Source organism: Strix uralensis, chromosome 1, assembly GCF_047716275.1.
Source record: "Strix uralensis isolate ZFMK-TIS-50842 chromosome 1, bStrUra1, whole genome shotgun sequence".
Taxonomy (NCBI): Eukaryota; Metazoa; Chordata; class Aves; order Strigiformes; family Strigidae; genus Strix; species Strix uralensis.
The window spans coordinates 52,827,817-52,846,950 of NC_133972.1; the positions used below are offsets into that span (position 1 = coordinate 52,827,817).

Here is a 19,134-nt window from a genome sequence, read left to right on the forward strand (position 1 = left end):
TGGACACAGCTTTGCCATGTACTGGCTTTAAATATGAAAGAATAATTTGCAACACAGATGACTGCATGCTTAGCAAAACCTAGTAAGTATATTAACCCAGATCTTCTGAGGAAGTTTGACTAGTAATACCAACCCTGAGTCTGTCCTTTTCTATAAAGCAGATACATATCACCAACAGTGAACATATATCATTGTCCTTCATTATCAGACGATGCAGAATATGAGCAGTGGCCTAAACACATCCCAAGTGAGCAGTCATGGTGCACATTTAGCTGTAACAGGCTGGTGGCATTGGGCACGAGTCTGGTCCAGTGTATTGGATGACCAAGCTAAATGTTCCAAAATCCTTCATTTTCTAAAAACGTGATGGGCATTGCAAACAAAAGGAACAATCATGGTTTTTAAACACCAAAGAATATAACTAAGTAGGTTGATTAGATAGTGCAAAGACCAGATAAAAGGTTATGTGGATAAGAAATAGGTAATGACTAGGAAGAGAGATATTTAAAGATTAATTCATTTGTGCACATGACATATTGAGGTCACATTACATTTTCATCTCTTACCTTCCATTCATATCTACATCCATTTATGCCTTTAAAGCAATTGTGCCTTTTCTTACTCTCCTATCTATCAGAGATTTGCACCCAAAATCTGAATGCCTGGTTTGGACAGTTACAGAGTAGCTACTGCAAGTTCTTTCAGAGCTCTTTTATGCTTTTTTTTTTGACTTTACATTTTCTGTCCAGATAGCTGTTGACAGTTCCCTCTCCTCAGACTTTCCATCATTTTTCAGAATGGGAAAAGACGGTATTTCTTGTTCTTGTGTTTAATATGTAAAATGGGCTAATTTATAAGCCTTATAATAAATCATACTTAAAGGAACAAGATCATGTGCTTTGAGTTTGGTCTTGATAGGTTTGCAATATGCTAAGATATTCCTTTAGTGATCTGGAAGTCACTCTTCTACACCAGGCTTTTAGTGGAAAATTATTCAGCCAGCCAAATAGAAATTTCATATCACATCTCACAGATTTTAATCACTAAAAATATTTGGTGCAAAACAGTCACTAGTGTGCCATAGACAGAACTAGTAACACCTCAGAGATGAGTGGTACATAAGAACTATGCTGCATGGTGGCCAGATGTGCTCTATTATCTATCTATCTATCTATCTATCTATCTATCTATCTATCTATCTATCTATCTATCTATCTATCATTCTGAACTTAGTTATACCTGTGTTTTTCATCAGTATAATACATTAATAAGTCACCTTATTTTATATTGAGAAACCAAAAAGGCCGTATAGAAAAACAATACAACAGAATTTTATAACACCTTCAGAGTTTTGTTACAAATTGCACTAATAGTCTGTAGCTAATTATATGAACTTGATTTCCCCCTTCAAACTTAGAGCAGATTTTTTTTTCTTCTAAAAATGAGCAAAATTTGGCCCACACTCTTTAGTTTAAGTAGGAACACCTTCTGCACATGGAGTTTTATACATGTATTTTCATCCCATTAAAAAGCCAAACTTTTTCAAACTCTCAGCCTCTATTAGCACTTGTAACTGATTGTTTCAATCAGTAAGAGTCTTGGGGCTCTTCTCACTTCAGTTGATGAAGAGAAAGAAGAATGGACCATGGGTACTTTTGTAGAGTGTGCCTGTTATTTTACAGTTAGCTCATCTATTCAGTTTTGCTGCCAATGTTGGATTTTTTACTGCAGGGGGACTTTGGATGAAAGGCAAAATGAGAGGAAATAGGCTCTTTGGCATGTTCTGGGGAATACTTGCTGAATTGTATTAAGAAGAAGAGTTTCCGTAGAACATAGGACAGTAAGATACAGTGATTTGGCTTTAGCAACCTAATTCTAACCATTTTCTCCTTTTCAATTTCTTCTAAATCAGTATGGAACAATTAAAGCAATAAATTACTGTGCTTTGAAGAGCAATACATTTCAGTGCCATGATTCTGCGTATGTGAGGCATGTGTACTTAAAGAGAAAAGCTGCTAACATTTGTAAAAGAGCCTTTAGTCTTACTTCATTGAAGCAAAATTTGTATTGCACTTGCTCAGAGAAGACTTCAGGAGCAAGATGGTTTGGTAGGTCATTCCTGTGTAGGTGTTTTTAAGAAACCAGAGTAATGGTCTTCACTGGTAGCATAGCTAATTATCTAGGAATGAAATTGAAGTAGCAGCCAGTTTGCCCAAGCAGTGAGTGTGTGGGGGATGTGGGGAAGACAAACCTGTATAGGTACTTTTGTAGAGCTCAAAACCAGACTGGGACACATAATCTCAGAAGATTCATACCATGCTTTTTTCATATTGACACTCAGTAAGGTCTCAAGTCAAACTATTACTTAGTCAAAAGGTTTATTATTGTTGGGATTTTGGTGAGGAAGAACACAAAAATAGTAGCATGCATGGATTATGCCTTTTCAGATGTTTGTTTTTATGGAACTGGTAAAGCTGCAGGGTTTATGTAGGATATGTTCTAGTAAAAATGATGGTCTTAAAGCTAGGCCATCTGTTTTTGATAAAAGTAAGACACGTGCAAAGTGTTGTTCAAAGTGAACCCTTATCAGAGCACATTTTCATTTTATCCAGACTTGTCCCTTACTGATTTTAGCTGAGATTCATAGCAAAATCAGAAGTTTTGAAATGCTATAACAACATAATATAGGTAATCTACAGCAGTTATGGACTATTAAAAGTGAAGGAACCAGAGGACCTGTTCTCACGAGATATCCAGTGAAGATGTTTTATTTCAATCTGTTGCTAATGGCAGGGTTCACAAGCATTTGTGTCCTTATCCAAACCAGACCAGTAATGATTTGCTGATTACTACCATAGGGTGATGTCAGTGATCTCCAGTTCTAGTTACAGTATAATAACATGTATTGGAAAAAAAAAAAAAGAAGTATGAAAGAACTACTTTTCTATTATACTACATTTAACTGTAGTTTTTACTGCAAAAATTCAACAAGGCAAAAGCAGTGTATGAACAACGGGATCACACTCAATTTCTGAAGCTGGTCCAAAGCAGTGCAGGCATTTCAGGGGTCTAACATGAAACTGCATGTTACTGGATAACTCTCAAATGCTTCCAGCCATCATCAACCCAGACTGCAAGGCAAGAGAGACAAGCACCAGCTCTACTTGTATCTAGACGGCAGAGCTGTGGGTTTTTTTCTGGAAGCGGAATTTTTTCAGGATGTGTATGAAATCATTTAATTTGTATCGAAATAAAAATTATGTCACAGCAGACTTCCCGCTGGAAACTTAAGTCAGAGTACTGCTGGGTGCAGATGAGTTAACTCTAACAGGATCGTTTAAGCTGATCCTCACCCTTTACTCCTTCTCCTTTCTTCCTTTGCTCATTTTTCTCCTAACAGAGGGAAACATGTCATTTGTTATAATTACATTAGACCGTCAGAAATGACTCATCATATTATGGACATCAGCAGAATTAACTATCATGAACAGAGGAGATTTTTTTTAGCCCAAAATATATTGTTATATCCGAGTTATGAACCTTTGAAAGGAAACTGTTGTCTTAAAAAGCTAGTAGTCTAGTAGTAGCACCGGTATCTACCTCTATAACAAGAACCAGAACTACAAATAAAAATACTTTGTTATTTTAAGTGATGTCAAACTTATGTAGTACCAATTTGAAAAGCAAGCAAGACATTATTAGACATTGTCTTAAAGTTTGTCAGTTGAAAAACTGAAACACCATAAATGCAAAGGAAAAAATGATCTGGAAAAAAGAAGTGTGTAAAATTAAAACCAAATGTATCATGTACAGTGACAGTATCGGAGAGTTTAAATGCCTATGTGTGTACATATATACATGTATGAGCGTATATTGTCTTTGCATAGATACGCATACAGAAGATACTATAGTACTTCAAATTTCCTTCCTTTTTCACCTATAAAACTAATTGTAAATTATTTCTTTTTGTTCTTCTCACAGCTGAATTTTTATTCCTCTTGTGGGGTGTTTATCTCTGCTATGCAGTGCGGACAGTCCCATCAGCATTTCATGAGCCACGTTATATGGCTGTTGCAGTTCACAATGAGCTCATTATCTCTGCTATATTCCATACAATTAGGCAAGTGATTTGTAGATCTAGTAATTAACTATTTATCTTTCAGGTTTCATATGGCGCAACTTAAAATGGATGAATGGGTTATGATGCATAATGGAAGGTCTCATAAATATTTAATTCTGCAAATTAAGTGATAACTAAACTTAAAAATGTTCCCATAGGATTTAAGAATATGTACAATCAACTTGTTAATTGTTTAATTAGGGTTTTTTTTCAGTATAGCTAGCTGATAAGTTCTTGGATCAAAGTTCAGAATGTATGATAAATTAGATATAGCAAAACAACTGTCTGTCTTCAGTCATCTACATACTGGTCATTGGTTTGTATCCCTAGAAAAACATCAGGTAAGAATGTGGGTTTATATGAACTTCTCCTGGATGTGTAACAGATTGGTGATGTGCAGCTCTATCTTAAAATAATTCTACTGGTTGTGCATGAAGCATAGTGTTTTATATGCTGACATAAAAAATTGTTATGCATATGATGCTGCAACAGTAATATAAAGCACATGTTTCTTATAAAGTTTATAATAAGCTCTCATTTCATACTTGTAAACTATTAGAGTAGTAACAAATAAATAAGGGCCTTTGCCAGAGCTACATGAAAATTGCTATATGCCTTTCCTGCTGAGTACCCTGTAAAAATGAGTTGGGCCTAGAAAATTCAAAATAGCAAGATAACATGAATTTCATCTCACAGAATCACAGAATCGTCTAGGTTGGAAAAGACCTTGAAGATCATTCAGTCCAACCATCAACCCAACATTAACAGTTCCCAACTACACCATATCCCTAAGCGCCATGTCAACCCTACTCTTAAACACCTCCAGGGATGGGGACTCTACTACCTCCCTGGGCAGCCCATTCCAATGCCCAACAACCTGTTCTGTAAAGAAATGCTTCCTAATATCTAGTCTAAACCTTCCCTGGTGCAACTTGAGGCCATTCCCTCTTGTCCTATTGCTTATTACTTGGTTAAAGGGACTCATCCCCAGCTCTCTGCAACCTCCTTTCAGATAGTTGTAGAGGGTGATGAGGTCTTCCCTCAGCCTCCTCTTCTCCAGACTGAACAACCCCAGTTCCCTCAGCCGCTCCTTGTACGACATGTGCTCCAGACCCTTCACCAGCTTTGTTGCCCTTCTCTGGACACGCTCGAGTAATTCAATGTCCTTTTTGTAGTGAGGGGCCCAAACCTGAACACAGTAATCAAGGTGTGGCCTCACCAGTGCCGAGTACAGGGGTAAGATCCCTTCCCTGTCCCTGCTGGCCCTGCTATTTCTGATGCAAGCCAGGATGCCATTGGCCTTCTTGGCCACCTGGGCACACTGCTGGCTCATGTTCAGCCAGCTGTCAATCAGCACCCCCAGGTCCCTCTCTGACTGGCAGCTCTCCAGCCACTCCTCCCCAAGCCTGTAGCGCTGCTGGGGGTTGTTGTGGCCCAAGTGCAGCACCCGGCATTTGGCCTTATTGAAACTCCTACAGCTGGCCTTAGCCCATTGCTCCAGCCTGTCCAGGTCTCTCTGCAGAGCCTCCCTACCCTCGAGCAGATCAACACTCCCACCCAACTTGGTGTCATCTGCAAACTTACTGAGGGTGCACTTGATCCCCTCGTCTAGATCATCAATAAAGATGTTGAACAGGAGTGGCCCCAAAACCGAGCCCTGGGGGACACCACTCGTGACCGGCCGCCAACTGGATTTAACTCCATTCACCACAACTCTCTGGGCCCGGCCATCCAGCCAGTTTTTTACCCAGCAAAGCGTGTGCCCATCCAAGCCATGAGCAGCCAGTTTCACCAGGAGAACGCTGTGGGAAATGGTGTCAAAGGCCTTACTGAAGTCAAGGTAAACTACGTCCACAGCCTTTCCCTCATCCAATAAGCAGGTCGCCCTGTCATAGAAGGAGATCAGGTTTGTCAAGCAGGACCTGCCTTTCATAAACCCACGCTGACTGGGCCTGATCATCTGGCTGTCCCACACGTGTTGTATGATGGTACTCAGGATGAGCTGCTCCATCAGCTTCCTGGGCACCAATGTCAAGCTGACAGGCCTATAATTTCCCGGATCATCCTTCTGACCCTTCTTATAGATGGGCGTCACATTGGCCAATTTCCAATCTGTCAGGACCTCCCCGGTCAGCCAGGACTGCTGGTAAATGATGGAAAGCAGCTTGGCGAGCACCCCAGCCAGCTCCTTCAGCACCCTCGGGTGTATCCCATCCAGTCCCCTAGACTTGTGAATGTCTATGTGATGCAGTAGATCACTGACAATCTCATCCTGTAAGAGATTCTTATGACTTTCTTATGACATTCTCATGCCTTCCTTTGCTTCCTGACAGACCTTATCTACTAAGATTTTTTTTTTTTTGCATTGCTCCATTGACAGTCTTCAAATACTCTTTTCTGTTACTTGGTCTGTCTTGGAACTCACATTTCTCTCTGACTTCTTGATGTTTGCTTCCATGAGGCATGATTTTTTCTGAGTAAACATCAGCAAAGCAAATCTTTCATCTCTATTCTTTCCAGGTGCTCTTCTTCCTTATCACTGTTATAAAGTTTGCTGCGCTTTTCAGGCTTGCAACTTTTTGTTTCCTTCACCTTCTAACCCCATATCTCAACACCCATGTACTCTCAAAATCTTGTTCTTTACTCCCTAACACACACATCTGCAGAAATAATGTTTAAAATCTGTATGTGATGGAAGCATTTTTCTTCTCATTCCCAATAGATATAAAATTCTGTTATAATACTTTTGAATATATTATAACCAATATGACATCTTCTCAGTCAAAATTTCCCCCTATTAATTAATGTTCCTAAACCATTTTTTGGGCCATGTTAGAGGATACAGTTCAGTGCATTAGGAGAGCTATTATGTGGGCTGCAAGTTTCTTTTAACAATAGGACAGGATGAAAGTAATCCTGGATTAAAGAGAGGGGGGAAGGAGAAAATGTGGCATTTTAATACATGCCTTATGAAGGAGACACAAAAGGATTAGGTCTTTAAGTTTATCCTATTGAGGATCCTGTTCCTTCGGCCTAAGGTCTGCTGATTTTGTTCTTCCTTCTTTTAAAAAAAAATGTACTTTGCCTTCTGTCTGATGCATGCTGGTTTGTTGAAGAAATAGCATGTTCTGTTTATGGATAGGAATGCATAAAATGCACTGGAAGTACATGATCCCTCCTGAGATTATGTTCATTTCTATATACACAAATCTTAATCCAGTCTCTTTGAAGTTCACATTTCCTTTTTTTTTTTTTTTCCTTCTGTCTTCCCTGCCAAGTTCTGGATGTAACTGAAAGAGCAGAAATGTAAGACTCAGATTTATATGACATATCTGAGTTGTCATGAAGTTGAAAGCACTGGAGCCTTGAAGGACACCTACTATTACAAGGCAGTCATGCAGTCTGAAAACTCCCAAAGCTCATATAAGATTCATGTGAGCACTAAATAAAACCTTGAACTGTTTGCATTTTGTTTTCCTTTAGAAATATTATTCCCCTTTCAGAAACAGAGGTTTCTTATCTTCAGATCAGCATAGCATTAAATTCCGGCATTGCTCTTTCTTTTGTATTACTGAGAAAACCAAAATTTGTATGGAAAAAATCTCATTCAAATAGAAACCCCACCTCTGCTAGGTCTGAATGGCTGCTACAAATGCTGTTTTGGTTTCAGTAGTATGGTGTGGATGCCTCAGTCAGTCAAGGTTTCACACATAAAACAAGCAAAAAGCCTTCACAGGATTTGATGATTGGAGCTGTTAAGGGTTAGCCAAATCTGGTGGGCATCAGGATCTGGGAGCTTTCTCCTGTCTTTGTCTGATGGATGTGGCTGCTGCTGTTTCCATTTGCAGGCCTAGTGAGGCTGAGCACCTCCACTATGGCACAGTCACATGCAGCACATGGCTGGCCGCATAGACCAGCACAGGTCCAACACGTACAGCCTGGTCCTATTCCTCCTCTGCAGCTGATTGTGTTCACTCATGAAACAAGCACATTACATTCACAGGTCCTTCAGATACAAGCACAGTCCTTAAGCCAATCTAATATCTGTCTTTGGGTTTGGGGCCCTGTACCCAGTCATGGGCTGAGACCTTGGGTCTTCCCAGATGCGGGTCTCCCACGTGCTGGCTAGTCCGGCCTGAAGTTTCCTCATGAATTGCACATACACACATGCACAGTGTAGAGAGTGAGATCAAACAGGAGAAGGATTTAATGAGAAGATAGACAGTGCAGTGATCAGGTACAGGACTCAGTGGAGTCCCCATCCCTGGAGGTTTTTAAGAGTCGGGTCGACATAGCGCTGAGGGATATGGTGTAGTTGGGAACTGTCAGTGCTAGGTTAACGGTTGGACTAGATGATCTTCAAGGTCCTTTCCAACCTAGATGATTCTGTGATTCTGTGATTCAGTCAGTGACAACTTGTTTACATGTCACTAGCCCCTTTTATCCCCCCTTCTTTCCATGCTTGTTCTTCCACTATCTACCTTAGCCTCTCTCTGTCCTTGTCTTCTCCCAAATAAACAACCCACCTCTCATTGCTTTTTTCCTGTTGTTCCCCGTTTTACTACATCTGTACTCAAATTTGGTATTTCTATATCATTAGCTAGGTAATCACAGCCTTATATGCTGTTACTGATATGGTTACATCGGTACCGCTGACCTTGGAAGTTCCACTCCTCCAAAGGCCCCCAGTGCTCCCTTCAGTTACCTGTGAAGTTTTGCCATCTTTCAAATTGCTCCCTGTTAACCACCTGTGGAATACTGCCATCCCTCACAGCACTCTCTGTAACTTTTGTTTGCTTTTCACTGTTATTTGTTATATCCAGCAGTCTCTCATGTCATCTTCAATAGTTCTCATGTTGTGTTTGGTTAGTTAAACCTCAGGCCTGAGCCTTCTCATATCCCTGCACACCTCAACAGCAATATCTCTGTAAGAAATAATTACAATATTTTATTGTGTTCATGAAACATTTAATTTACAAAGTATTAAACAAGAAATGATGACTGTGTTATTATGGCATATAAGCCAGTGTTTCAAGCCAGACTATTTCTGTTAACAAAAGCTTCTGCAAAATGTGCATCTGTGGACTTGGATAAGTTGCAAATGTCATTTCTATCTGAATGATTTTTGTAAACCTGCAGATTACAAGCCAGTGGTACGTCCATTCATCCATTGCACTGCTTACCATTTCTATCTTTGGGAGCTCACTAAAGCAGATAAGCCAGGCATGCTCCAGCTAGCTTTAACTGCACCGCTTGTTATACCACTCTTTTAGAAAGCTCAGCAAGGAATAGCTTCATTTGGGAGGTTCAGCCACTCATTTCCGAGCATTTGCAAGGCTCTTTGGCCCTGCAGCATTGAGCTGGGCGGTCCTGCAATCAAGGCAATTTCTCTGTTCCCCGCTAAAATGCATTTCAGTTCTCTCTTTGATGTTTTATCAGCTGCACTCTGTAGCTGTGATCTATGGACATCCTGTATTGAAGTGCACTGCAATTTATCATAGTACATGTGCTTACTTAACCTAAAATCATTTGTTCAGATCCTTAATGTATGGAAACTGCCATAACTCAGTTCAGGCCAAAGAAGCTGTGACATTGTAAACCATGCAAAAAACCCAAATAAATAGAGTGAAAATGATGGAATAAGCAATATCCTTTAAGGTCTGTTGTTTCTTTTTATATTGTGTTTTGGCTTGTTTTGTTGGTTGTTTTTTTCTGAGTTGTTTTGAAATTGTGGTGTATAAGTAAAGCGTGTGGGTGTAATTTTTAGTCTGTATGAAAGCAGTACAGAACAAAACCAGTTGTGTTTGGCCTTCCAATGAAAAGAATCCTAAGGATTATTAAAAATGTTAAATCTAATGCACTGGAGAAAAGGCAGTGAATTGCAACCCTGAATTCTATTTTCAGATTCATTCTTGCTTCAAGACTTCAGTCTGACTGGATGCTGATGCTGTTCTTTGCACACACACACTTGACTGTGACAGTCACTGTTGGGCTACTTCTGATCCCTAAGGTATTTGTGTCTCCTGTCTCTCTTCTATTTGGAACATAAGTGTTGTCATGCAGAAGCAATGCTGTCTAAAATTAGCAAGCAACTGATAGAAAAGGAAGATGTAAAATTCAGTTATGTACCTAAAAAGCTGTATATTTTTTTTTATTTTAAAAACTTTTAGACATTTTCAAAGACTCTTTCTTTCAGCTTTCAAAATTGCAGGGGTTTAAAGTACTTAAATTTTTGATGTGATTAATACAAGAAGGAAAGAATCCTGCCTAATGATGCTTATTTCAGGTATTTGGGTGACCATGCTGCTGCCAGACATAGCTGAGATCAGACAAAGAGTTAAGACAAGGGGATAGAAAGACTAGGATAGACTGCTAAATAAAACTGGAATGAGGAGCTTGGACTATCCGTGAGATAGAAAGGTTGGGATTTAAACCAGACAGTTGTTACAGGCTGAAAAAGCAGAGCCCTTTGCAAGTCACAGCCTAGGACGGACAGATGCTGCATACCGGGAGGAGACGTGGCCCATGGTATGGAGCCAGGAGTGGTGCTGGGTAAGAAGATGAGTGTGTGTGGAACACGAGAAGACAGAGGACGTCAGGAGACAGGGAAGAGAAGAGACAGAGCTCTGAGCACTGCGGCACGCCTCCTGCCAGGCGCTGGGAGCGAAGCGGCAATATGTCAGTCTCACCAGGGGCAGGAGAACCACAGGCAGCTCCACCTGTCTCTAGCACCAGTCCACGGGATTTGAATGGAGCTTTCTTCTTAGACAGTACCCCAGCAAAGCGAATGATTTTGTAATGGCTTTTGAAATGACCAATAATATTATTCAAAAGCTCAAGATTCAAAGAAAACAGTAAAGGTGAAAACTACATATGAAAGAAGAACATTAAGCAGTTTGAGTTGATAAAATTTTCAGGTTGATGAAGCTGCTATTTCTGTCTTTTGCCTATATGTCAGAACAGAGTATGCTGATAACTGTCAAATATACACACATTAAACTGTCCTAAGAAGGGGACACATTGATGCAGCCTTAGTACTGAATAACCTTATTTTATTTTAAATTACTTTTCTGGTCTTTAGCAATAGTCTTATTATTCTCTATTTTATATTCATATACTTTATTACATATCTTCAGAGATATCTTTCTAGACTAACCTAGAAAATTTGTTGACCTTTTTGAAGCTGACTCATAACTACTGATCAACATTTCCATTTTTAGCTTATTATCTTTTTAACACTGCACAGACTTTTCTTCCAGCACACCAAAGAATTCAGGGAATTAAGAGAAGATTCAGAAGATTTAGTTCCATTCATAAAGTCCTGAGGTCAGGCGACTGTGTGGACAATAGTAACTACAGATGAGTGAATCATGATGAATAAAAAAATAGCTGATGACCTCTCTCCAACTCTTGATCAAAGCATTTGCTAAAACTTAGAGGAAAGAAATTAACTTGTCTCCTTTTTTATTTATTTCCTCCATTTTTTTCCTTTTTTTTTTTTTTTTCTTTTTTGCCAATTCATCTCTTCCTTTTCAGGGTCAGGACCTAAAATGGGAGAATTGCTTTCTGCAGGATTATTAAACTGTATGGTATACAAAATACAGTCCTACAGTTTTAGCAGCCTAATTGGAAATACTTGCTGGAAGTCTATGTCTGTACTAGCTTAATTTAAATGCAATTTAAAGAAGTTGAAATAAGCATCAAAATAAGTTTTTTCTCTTATGCAAATCTCTAAGATTTATTAAGTTAAGCCATCATTAATAAGAGTTCCTTCCATACAATACTGATATTCTATATGACACTACTTATGTCAACAATGCCTATAGCTAGTATTTTGAGTTCAGAAAATTACATGAAATCCATAGAAGGATCATTGACGATAAAACCTGTTGATGTAAACTCTTACGGTGATGTTGAAGTAAACTTTTGCACTGACGGCAACATCTTTTTTATGAATACTTATTGCAGTTTTCACATTCAAGCAATAACCCAAGAGATGATATAGCTACAGAAGCTTATGAGGATGAGCTTGATATGGGTCGATCTGGATCCTATCTGAACAGCAGTATCAATTCAGCCTGGAGTGAACATAGTTTGGATCCTGAAGATATTCGGGTATATATAACTCATTTAAATAGCATTTATTTTCAAGAACACTTTTTCCTAAGAGTAAACTCTGAATTGCATCCATTTGACTTTTTTTGCACGTATCAACTGAAACAGGCCAGCTTAGGTCTCTCAATGATGTGGCATCAGGTCATATAAAATCTCATTAAAAATATTCACTAGTGTGAAGAGATGCTGCATTACTAGTTGTAGTAAAAGTCATACGGGAGGCTAAGGCAGAGGAATCATCCACAGCAAGAGCTGTTTATCAGTTTACATAGGCTCTTTGAATTATCTTGGAGAGCAAACAGCATTTGGTGTCAGTGTGATTACTCATTGGTACATAACTTATACGTAACTATACATAACTATATAGATAAAATTTTAAAAACACATGATTAACAGAAAAAAATACTTTATTCCTGTCTTAGATGATAAAAAGGGCATATGTTCCCAAAATAAGGAATAGCTTTAGATTTCAGCAGGAAGGCATACACCACAGCATTGTGAAATCTGAAACATACAGCATGAATATATATAAATTGTGCATGCTGTGTGATGCACAGCTGTGGAAGGTAACATGTTTGTGCATGAGAGTTGAACTTATTTTTAAAGTGGAAGAAAATGGGACTCAAGTCGATGGAGAAATATTCAAGAATTAGAAAAAACAATGAAATACATTGAACACCATTTTTAGAGCAATGGTTAATGCATTCATAGGCTGCTTGTTTGACTGTACTCGCTCTGTACGTACTAGTTTTGCCATTCACTTTGCTTTGCAGGATGAATTGAAGAAACTATATGCCCAGCTTGAAATCTATAAAAGGAAAAAGATGATTGCTAATAACCCACATCTCCAGAAAAAAAGGTGCTCTAAAAAGGGCTTGGGGCGCTCAATAATGCGGCGTATTACAGAAATCCCTGAGACAGTCACCAGGCAGTGCTCCAGAGATGAGAAGGACCTGATGGAGCACAGTGCTGTGAAGAACACAGCCACATTGAGGAAAAACCCACAGGATTCCATGAGTTCTGCAAAGCCAAAAGAAGAGACTTTGAAAAACAGAGTCTTTTCCTTAAAAAAGTCCCACAGCACTTATGATCATGTTAGGGATCAAACAGAAGAACCGAATAGCTTAACTACAGAAAGTGCAGAAGTTATAGCTGCTGAAAATTCACTTCTGGACTCCTTGAATGGTAACAAATTAACCAAAAATGCTCCTGAAAAAGTTGAAGCTGTCTCCACTGAATCGGTCCCTCTGGTGTGCAAATCAGTAAGTGCACATAACTTAAGTGCCGAGAAGAAGCCTCTGCATCCAAGAACATCTGTGTTACAAAAATCTCTCAGTGTTATTGCTAGTGCCAAGGAAAAGACTCTGGGACTAACGGGTAAAACACAAAGTCTAGAAGAAAGCACTAAATCTCATAAATCTCAGCAGAAGGGTAAGGAGGCCAGCAAAAAGCACTCAGCCTCCGATAAAGGGGAGCATAAGGATTCCCACCGGAAGAACTCTACCCCCTCTGAGGAAACAAAGAAAACCCATAAATCTGGAATTATGAAACAGCAAAGGGTTAGTCAGACACCTGCAAATCCAGACACAGGCCCAGGTAAGTCTCTGCACAAGGACAATTTCGACATAGGAGAAGTTTGTCCTTGGGAGATATATGACCAAATTCCTGGTCCTGTGCCTTCTGACTCTAAAGTTCAAAAACATGTGTCTATTGCTTCCTCAGAGCCAGAGAAAAACCACCCTTTCCAGCCAAAGGGGAAGACTCATCATAAGCTGAAGACACCTGAGGGGAATCAACAGTCAAATCAAAAGAGCTCAGAGAAGGTGGAGGCAGCCACTCAGGAGACACAAGAGCAGCAGGTCTTTGAAAATGAGAAAAAACAGTCAAATTCCAAGTCTCAGGACTCCCCTGGGCTGAAGTGTGAGAATGTTAATAGATATACACCTAATACCTGCGCTGGGGAGCAGGAGGAGCTACCCCAGAAAGCAGCAGAAAAGGAAAACCTCAATAAATTGGCAGAACAGAAAAAAAATGCCTCTTCTGAGGGAAATGTGCTTTCATCTGACTCCCATAAGCCAAGTAGTTACTTACAGCAACCTTTAGCATCTCGAGCTGAAGTCTGCCCCTGGGAGTATGATACACCTGATTTACCAAATGCAGAAAGAAGTGTAGCTTTATCGAACACCTCTGCTATAAGTGCAAATAAAACAGCAACACCTCGAAAATAAGAGGCTTTTGGACTGAGGAGAGTAGCAATGAGAAGAAAGACAACAGGAAAGACAGAGGGGACTTAGGCCAAAAGGATCTGAAAATTCCTAAGGAGCATCACTTAAATCAAGGGAATCAACACTACAAATAAGTAGGAGTTAAGCAAAGTAAATTATCATTAAAGTTGTTATTATTTATTTGTTGAGTGCCAACAATATGATTAGCAGTGCCCAGAATATGGTCCCTGCTCCAAGGATTTTACTGTGTCAATGAAAGAAATCTGCCTTTGTGAAATCACTTCTCTTCTAAAGAAAAAAATATGGTGGTAACAAATGCACAGTGTAGATCTTAACTGAATCATTTCTGAACGCCACAACTGGCTTTAACTTGCCCTTGGGACTTTAAAGATCCAGCAGAAGTAGGACACAGAAAATGTCCTGATGGCAAAAAGGGGTATCAATGAGCAGCTTATTAAAATGACGACTTTTCACCTTACATATTTAATCTAGATAGCACTGCTAACTCAATGCATCCCAAAAATACATTTTATATAATGATTGCTCTCATTTTCTTATTACTGTGTGTTTAAGTACATTGTTGTGTCTCATATTAAAGCATTCCAGATTGTATAATTTTTGCAAATAACTTTGATATTATGTGACACAACAACACATTTATGCAATCTGCAGATACTTTCTCCTAATTGCAAGTTAAAATACCTGCTGTACACTTTTTTGTTTATATATAGAATTGCAGTAATCTTTCACTAGCTATGGAAGCTGTAATTCATATCCAGAAATTCCTTTGGGCTTTGGAGATTCTTTTTTTTTCCTTTCCTGTGATTTATATAGTGATTTTTTTTGGTTTACTCTGTTATTTAAATTTATAGTTTGATACTGTATTATTCAGGGGTTTTATACACGGTAAGTTATTTGTTATGCACTTCCCTGTTAATGCTCATAGACTTTGTTAGTGGAAATTCAGTCGTCTTAGCTGCATATTCTGGTAAGTCTTAGGACAACTTATCTGTTGTTTGTTACTAATTGGAAAATATCATCTAACAAACCAGAATTTTTACTTTAAACATCGATGGTGATGATCTTGTTCAGTATTTCATACTGAGCATATCCTGCTAAGTAGGACAAGCAAGGATGACAATGAATATACCCCAAAAATGATCACCTGTTTTACTAAAACCAGACAACTCTGGGAAATACATTAGCTAGCTCATATAGAACAACAGTGTACTGTTTATCCCTGTTGGCAAACCTCCAAAAATCAGTATTTTTAGTGAGAAGTCCAAAATACTACTCTTCTCCCATATAGGTAATTGTAAGAGATAGTGGGAATGGAAATGACGGCATCTCTCTCCCACTCTCCAAAATGCTTTGATTATTTTTTTAAATTTATTTATACATGCATTTACAGTAAAACTTAGTGTTTAATCCAGTGCTAATTTTCAGTAATAGCTACAATCCTCATCATGCTTATGAGCTTAATTCATAGATGGCCCATTCACAACTGAGCCTTAGTGATGGTTTACCATCAGGGCCTGAGGACATACTGTAAAGATTCTGAGGAGTATCACTTATATTAAAAGACCCTCAGCCACCTGAATGCAGTACCAGTAAAGTGCGATTGACTAGATTTGGCTATACATACAGTACTCCAAAACAAAGACAGCTCAGTCCTAAAGAACTTGTGCAATTTGAGAGAAGTGATGGGATTCAGTGGAAGAACACGAAATTAGGATGATTGAATAGAATGTGTTGTTTAATATATATATAATATATATAAAAATAGATATTTATATATGTTTAATATATATATAAAATGTCATATCTAATACACACATACACGTATGTAGTATAAACTGATTTTTGTGGCATCATAGAAAAAGTGGCTTAAGATAAAATGCAATGAGGAGAGGGACTTAAACAAGCTGAGCATGGGGAGGACTTTTTTCGTCCTTTGAAAAGGACAGGAGTCTATGGGCATGTCTACAATGACAGATCAAGGTGGATCTGATCTTCCTACTGACTCTGCTAAGCCCAAACCTGGAACGTGCCCACACCTGAGCCAGCTGGGGACAAGTCAGCTCAGGTCTCAGTGCTGTCTAAACACATTGGCCTTGCTCAGAAATTCTGCTCATTAGCTTCAGATTAAAGTGGCCAAACTGCCCCAACCAACCTGGTTAGCCTGGATGGTGCTCAATTCCACCATGGGGACATGCTGACTTAAGTCTTTGCTACCCTGGGCTTGTCTGACTCTCCCACCCCTCTTTTGTAGGGTATAGTTATGGCCCAGGAGATCTGGTCTTTGCCTTCAACACACCTCTTCTGGCCAGAACCCTTGCAACCCAGAATTCCTGTTCACCTGTGAAAGGGAGTCAGGCATCTAAGGCTGGGCGCTTCAGACATCTGTGTGCCCCCTTTGCACACACAGTGCCAGTGGCATCCTACATGCAGCCCAAATCCAGCTCTTCAATTAGTGTGAAAAAGAACTGAGGTTAGACCCCGTGTGCCCAGATTCTCCCTTCCCAGTCCCTTCCCATTCATGGGATTTGTCAGTAACTTTTCCATCAACTTCAGTGGGATTTGATCAGCTCTTCAGAGAGAAAGTAACCCTAGACTTCCCTGCATGGGAAGAAGTCCATCCTGGGAACACACCTTTCTGGTAGTCCTCCAGGAGCACACTGACCCTGTGTGCAGAGAGATGCACAACCTGCTGAGTATGGTGACCACCTCATGCCTGTCCTACCCTTGAAAGGAGGTTCTACAGCGCATCTCAGCAGTGGTTTGTGTGAATGGGGGGCGGATTGCCCTGACTCACTAATGGGAGTCAGCACTTTGTCAGAGCCACACACTGAGGTTAAAAGTGGGCATCCATGGAGGAGTCATGGAAGGAGATGTTTGTGTACTCACTGCCTCTTGGAGACAAATTGTAGGCGCCAGCCCCAGCACCTTCACTCGTCTTGCCCTCCCTCCTCTACCTTGGGGCCGAGCAAGGACACGCTGCTCCTGCCCTGCTCTGCAGCAGCCATGTTGGGGTGCAACATGCACCAAGGGTGAGGGGATCCATGTCAGGAAAGTGTCCGCACAGTACCACTGCCCCTTGCGTCACTGGCAGGATCAAGCCCTTCATGCATGACTGTATCTGTGCCACCGCTATTTACAATTCCTTGCTCGTTTTCTATTCCCTTTCATTCTTTTTTTAAAAGATAACTTCATTAGAAACACAGAAACAAAGCCCATTCCTTGCCTGGTATAAAACAGCACAGCTGCATGGCAAGCAAAAGAACAATGGCTGATTTACCAGGGAAGGCACTGGGTTGTATATTCTTCTTTGGTTTTTTTCTTTCATTCTGACCATTTCCCTCACTTCTTAAAAAATGTCTGTTATGGTTCTTTAGGCTTGTTGTAGTCACATCTCCTAAGACTGATACAATTGGAGAACTTTGCTTTAGAAAGTAACAAAGCTTTCCCCAGTTTATTTAGCAACTGATATTTGGGCTACAGATTCAATTGGGACTTCAAATTATTTTGCGCTTAAGAAAATCAGGGGCCAAACTTCACTCAACTATTCTATTTCACTATGATGCTGCTAGAAACATTGCTTAATGAAGACATACTGAGTTAGACATAAATAATGTTCTGTATTTCATAGATTTTTCTCCACCAGCATATATTGGCTAGATTGCTTAGTTGTCTTTTTCTGGAGTTTCATTGTCATTATTCACCTAAGAGAAGTGCAACTCTAGAATTAAGATGTTTTCTAGCAGATCTGTTAAGAGAAGAGATAATGAACACTAAGGTCACAAACATTTGCTAGGTTGTCCTTTTAAATGCATGTGCAAGCTGCATTTCTCCTTTATTTATAAGCCATGGTTTATAAATAATTAGATTTATACCAATCTTATTAGACTTGTATAATTTATGCAAGATTATACGCTTTAAAATATAAATCAGTACACACCTATCATCAGCTTTGGTGGCATCATAGACCTGAAACTGGACAATACTTTTATATTTGCTCTCCTTAGGCTTTTGCATGCATATGACAACAGGCAGGCCTGAGAAAACACTGCCTTTTGACTTTTAACATTTTAGCTACTCCAAGTTGTAGAGTATATAAAGCTGTAAGTCTCTTCACTTTATAATGTGGTTCTTATAACAATGTTATCTGACAACCAACAGCATCCACCATGAAATACTTGATAGATTTATGTTGTAATGTGTTGCAGCATGTAAATAATGTAACTTCTCTGCAATAAAGCACATTTATATGAAATCTGTCTGCAGGCTTTTGTGTTGTGATTTTCTGAAGTCATTACTGATCCAAACTAAACACATTTCTCATCAAACCTGTAAAATAACTAACAATGAGTTTTACAGCATATATGATGCGATCGCATCATTAGCATTTTCTGGATTTTCCTCATATTTTCTTGACATCAACCTTTAGACTAGCTGTGTACTGTGTTCAGGATTTCAGGTTAAGGAAATAGCATGACCGGCAGCTCTCTTTTCTCAGTGGCTGCAATTTTGAGATCAAAATTGTAGGGTTCATGCTATATTTTCCTGAATTTAATGTCAAATACAATGTTAGAAAATATTAGGAAATAAATAGATAGCACTTAATGATGTCACTGTAATATCCTATGGCTCATCTGTACAATATGTATGCATGTC

At 39.3% G+C, this 19,134-nt stretch overlaps 1 protein-coding gene across 1 annotated transcript in view; it reads left to right on the forward strand.

The window, feature by feature from the left end:
- The window catches only part of GPR158 (G protein-coupled receptor 158), a 211,663-nt gene extending 192,926 nt beyond the window's left edge, over positions 1 to 18,737 (forward strand). The window contains exons 8-11 of the mRNA XM_074866388.1: positions 3,982 to 4,120; positions 10,025 to 10,130; positions 12,089 to 12,235; positions 13,009 to 18,737. Coding sequence (XP_074722489.1) covers positions 3,982 to 4,120; positions 10,025 to 10,130; positions 12,089 to 12,235; positions 13,009 to 14,463 — 1,847 coding nt within the window. The 3' untranslated portion in view covers positions 14,464 to 18,737. The remainder of the gene's footprint in view (positions 1 to 3,981; positions 4,121 to 10,024; positions 10,131 to 12,088; positions 12,236 to 13,008) is intronic.
- Positions 18,738 to 19,134: the final 397 nt, after the last annotated feature.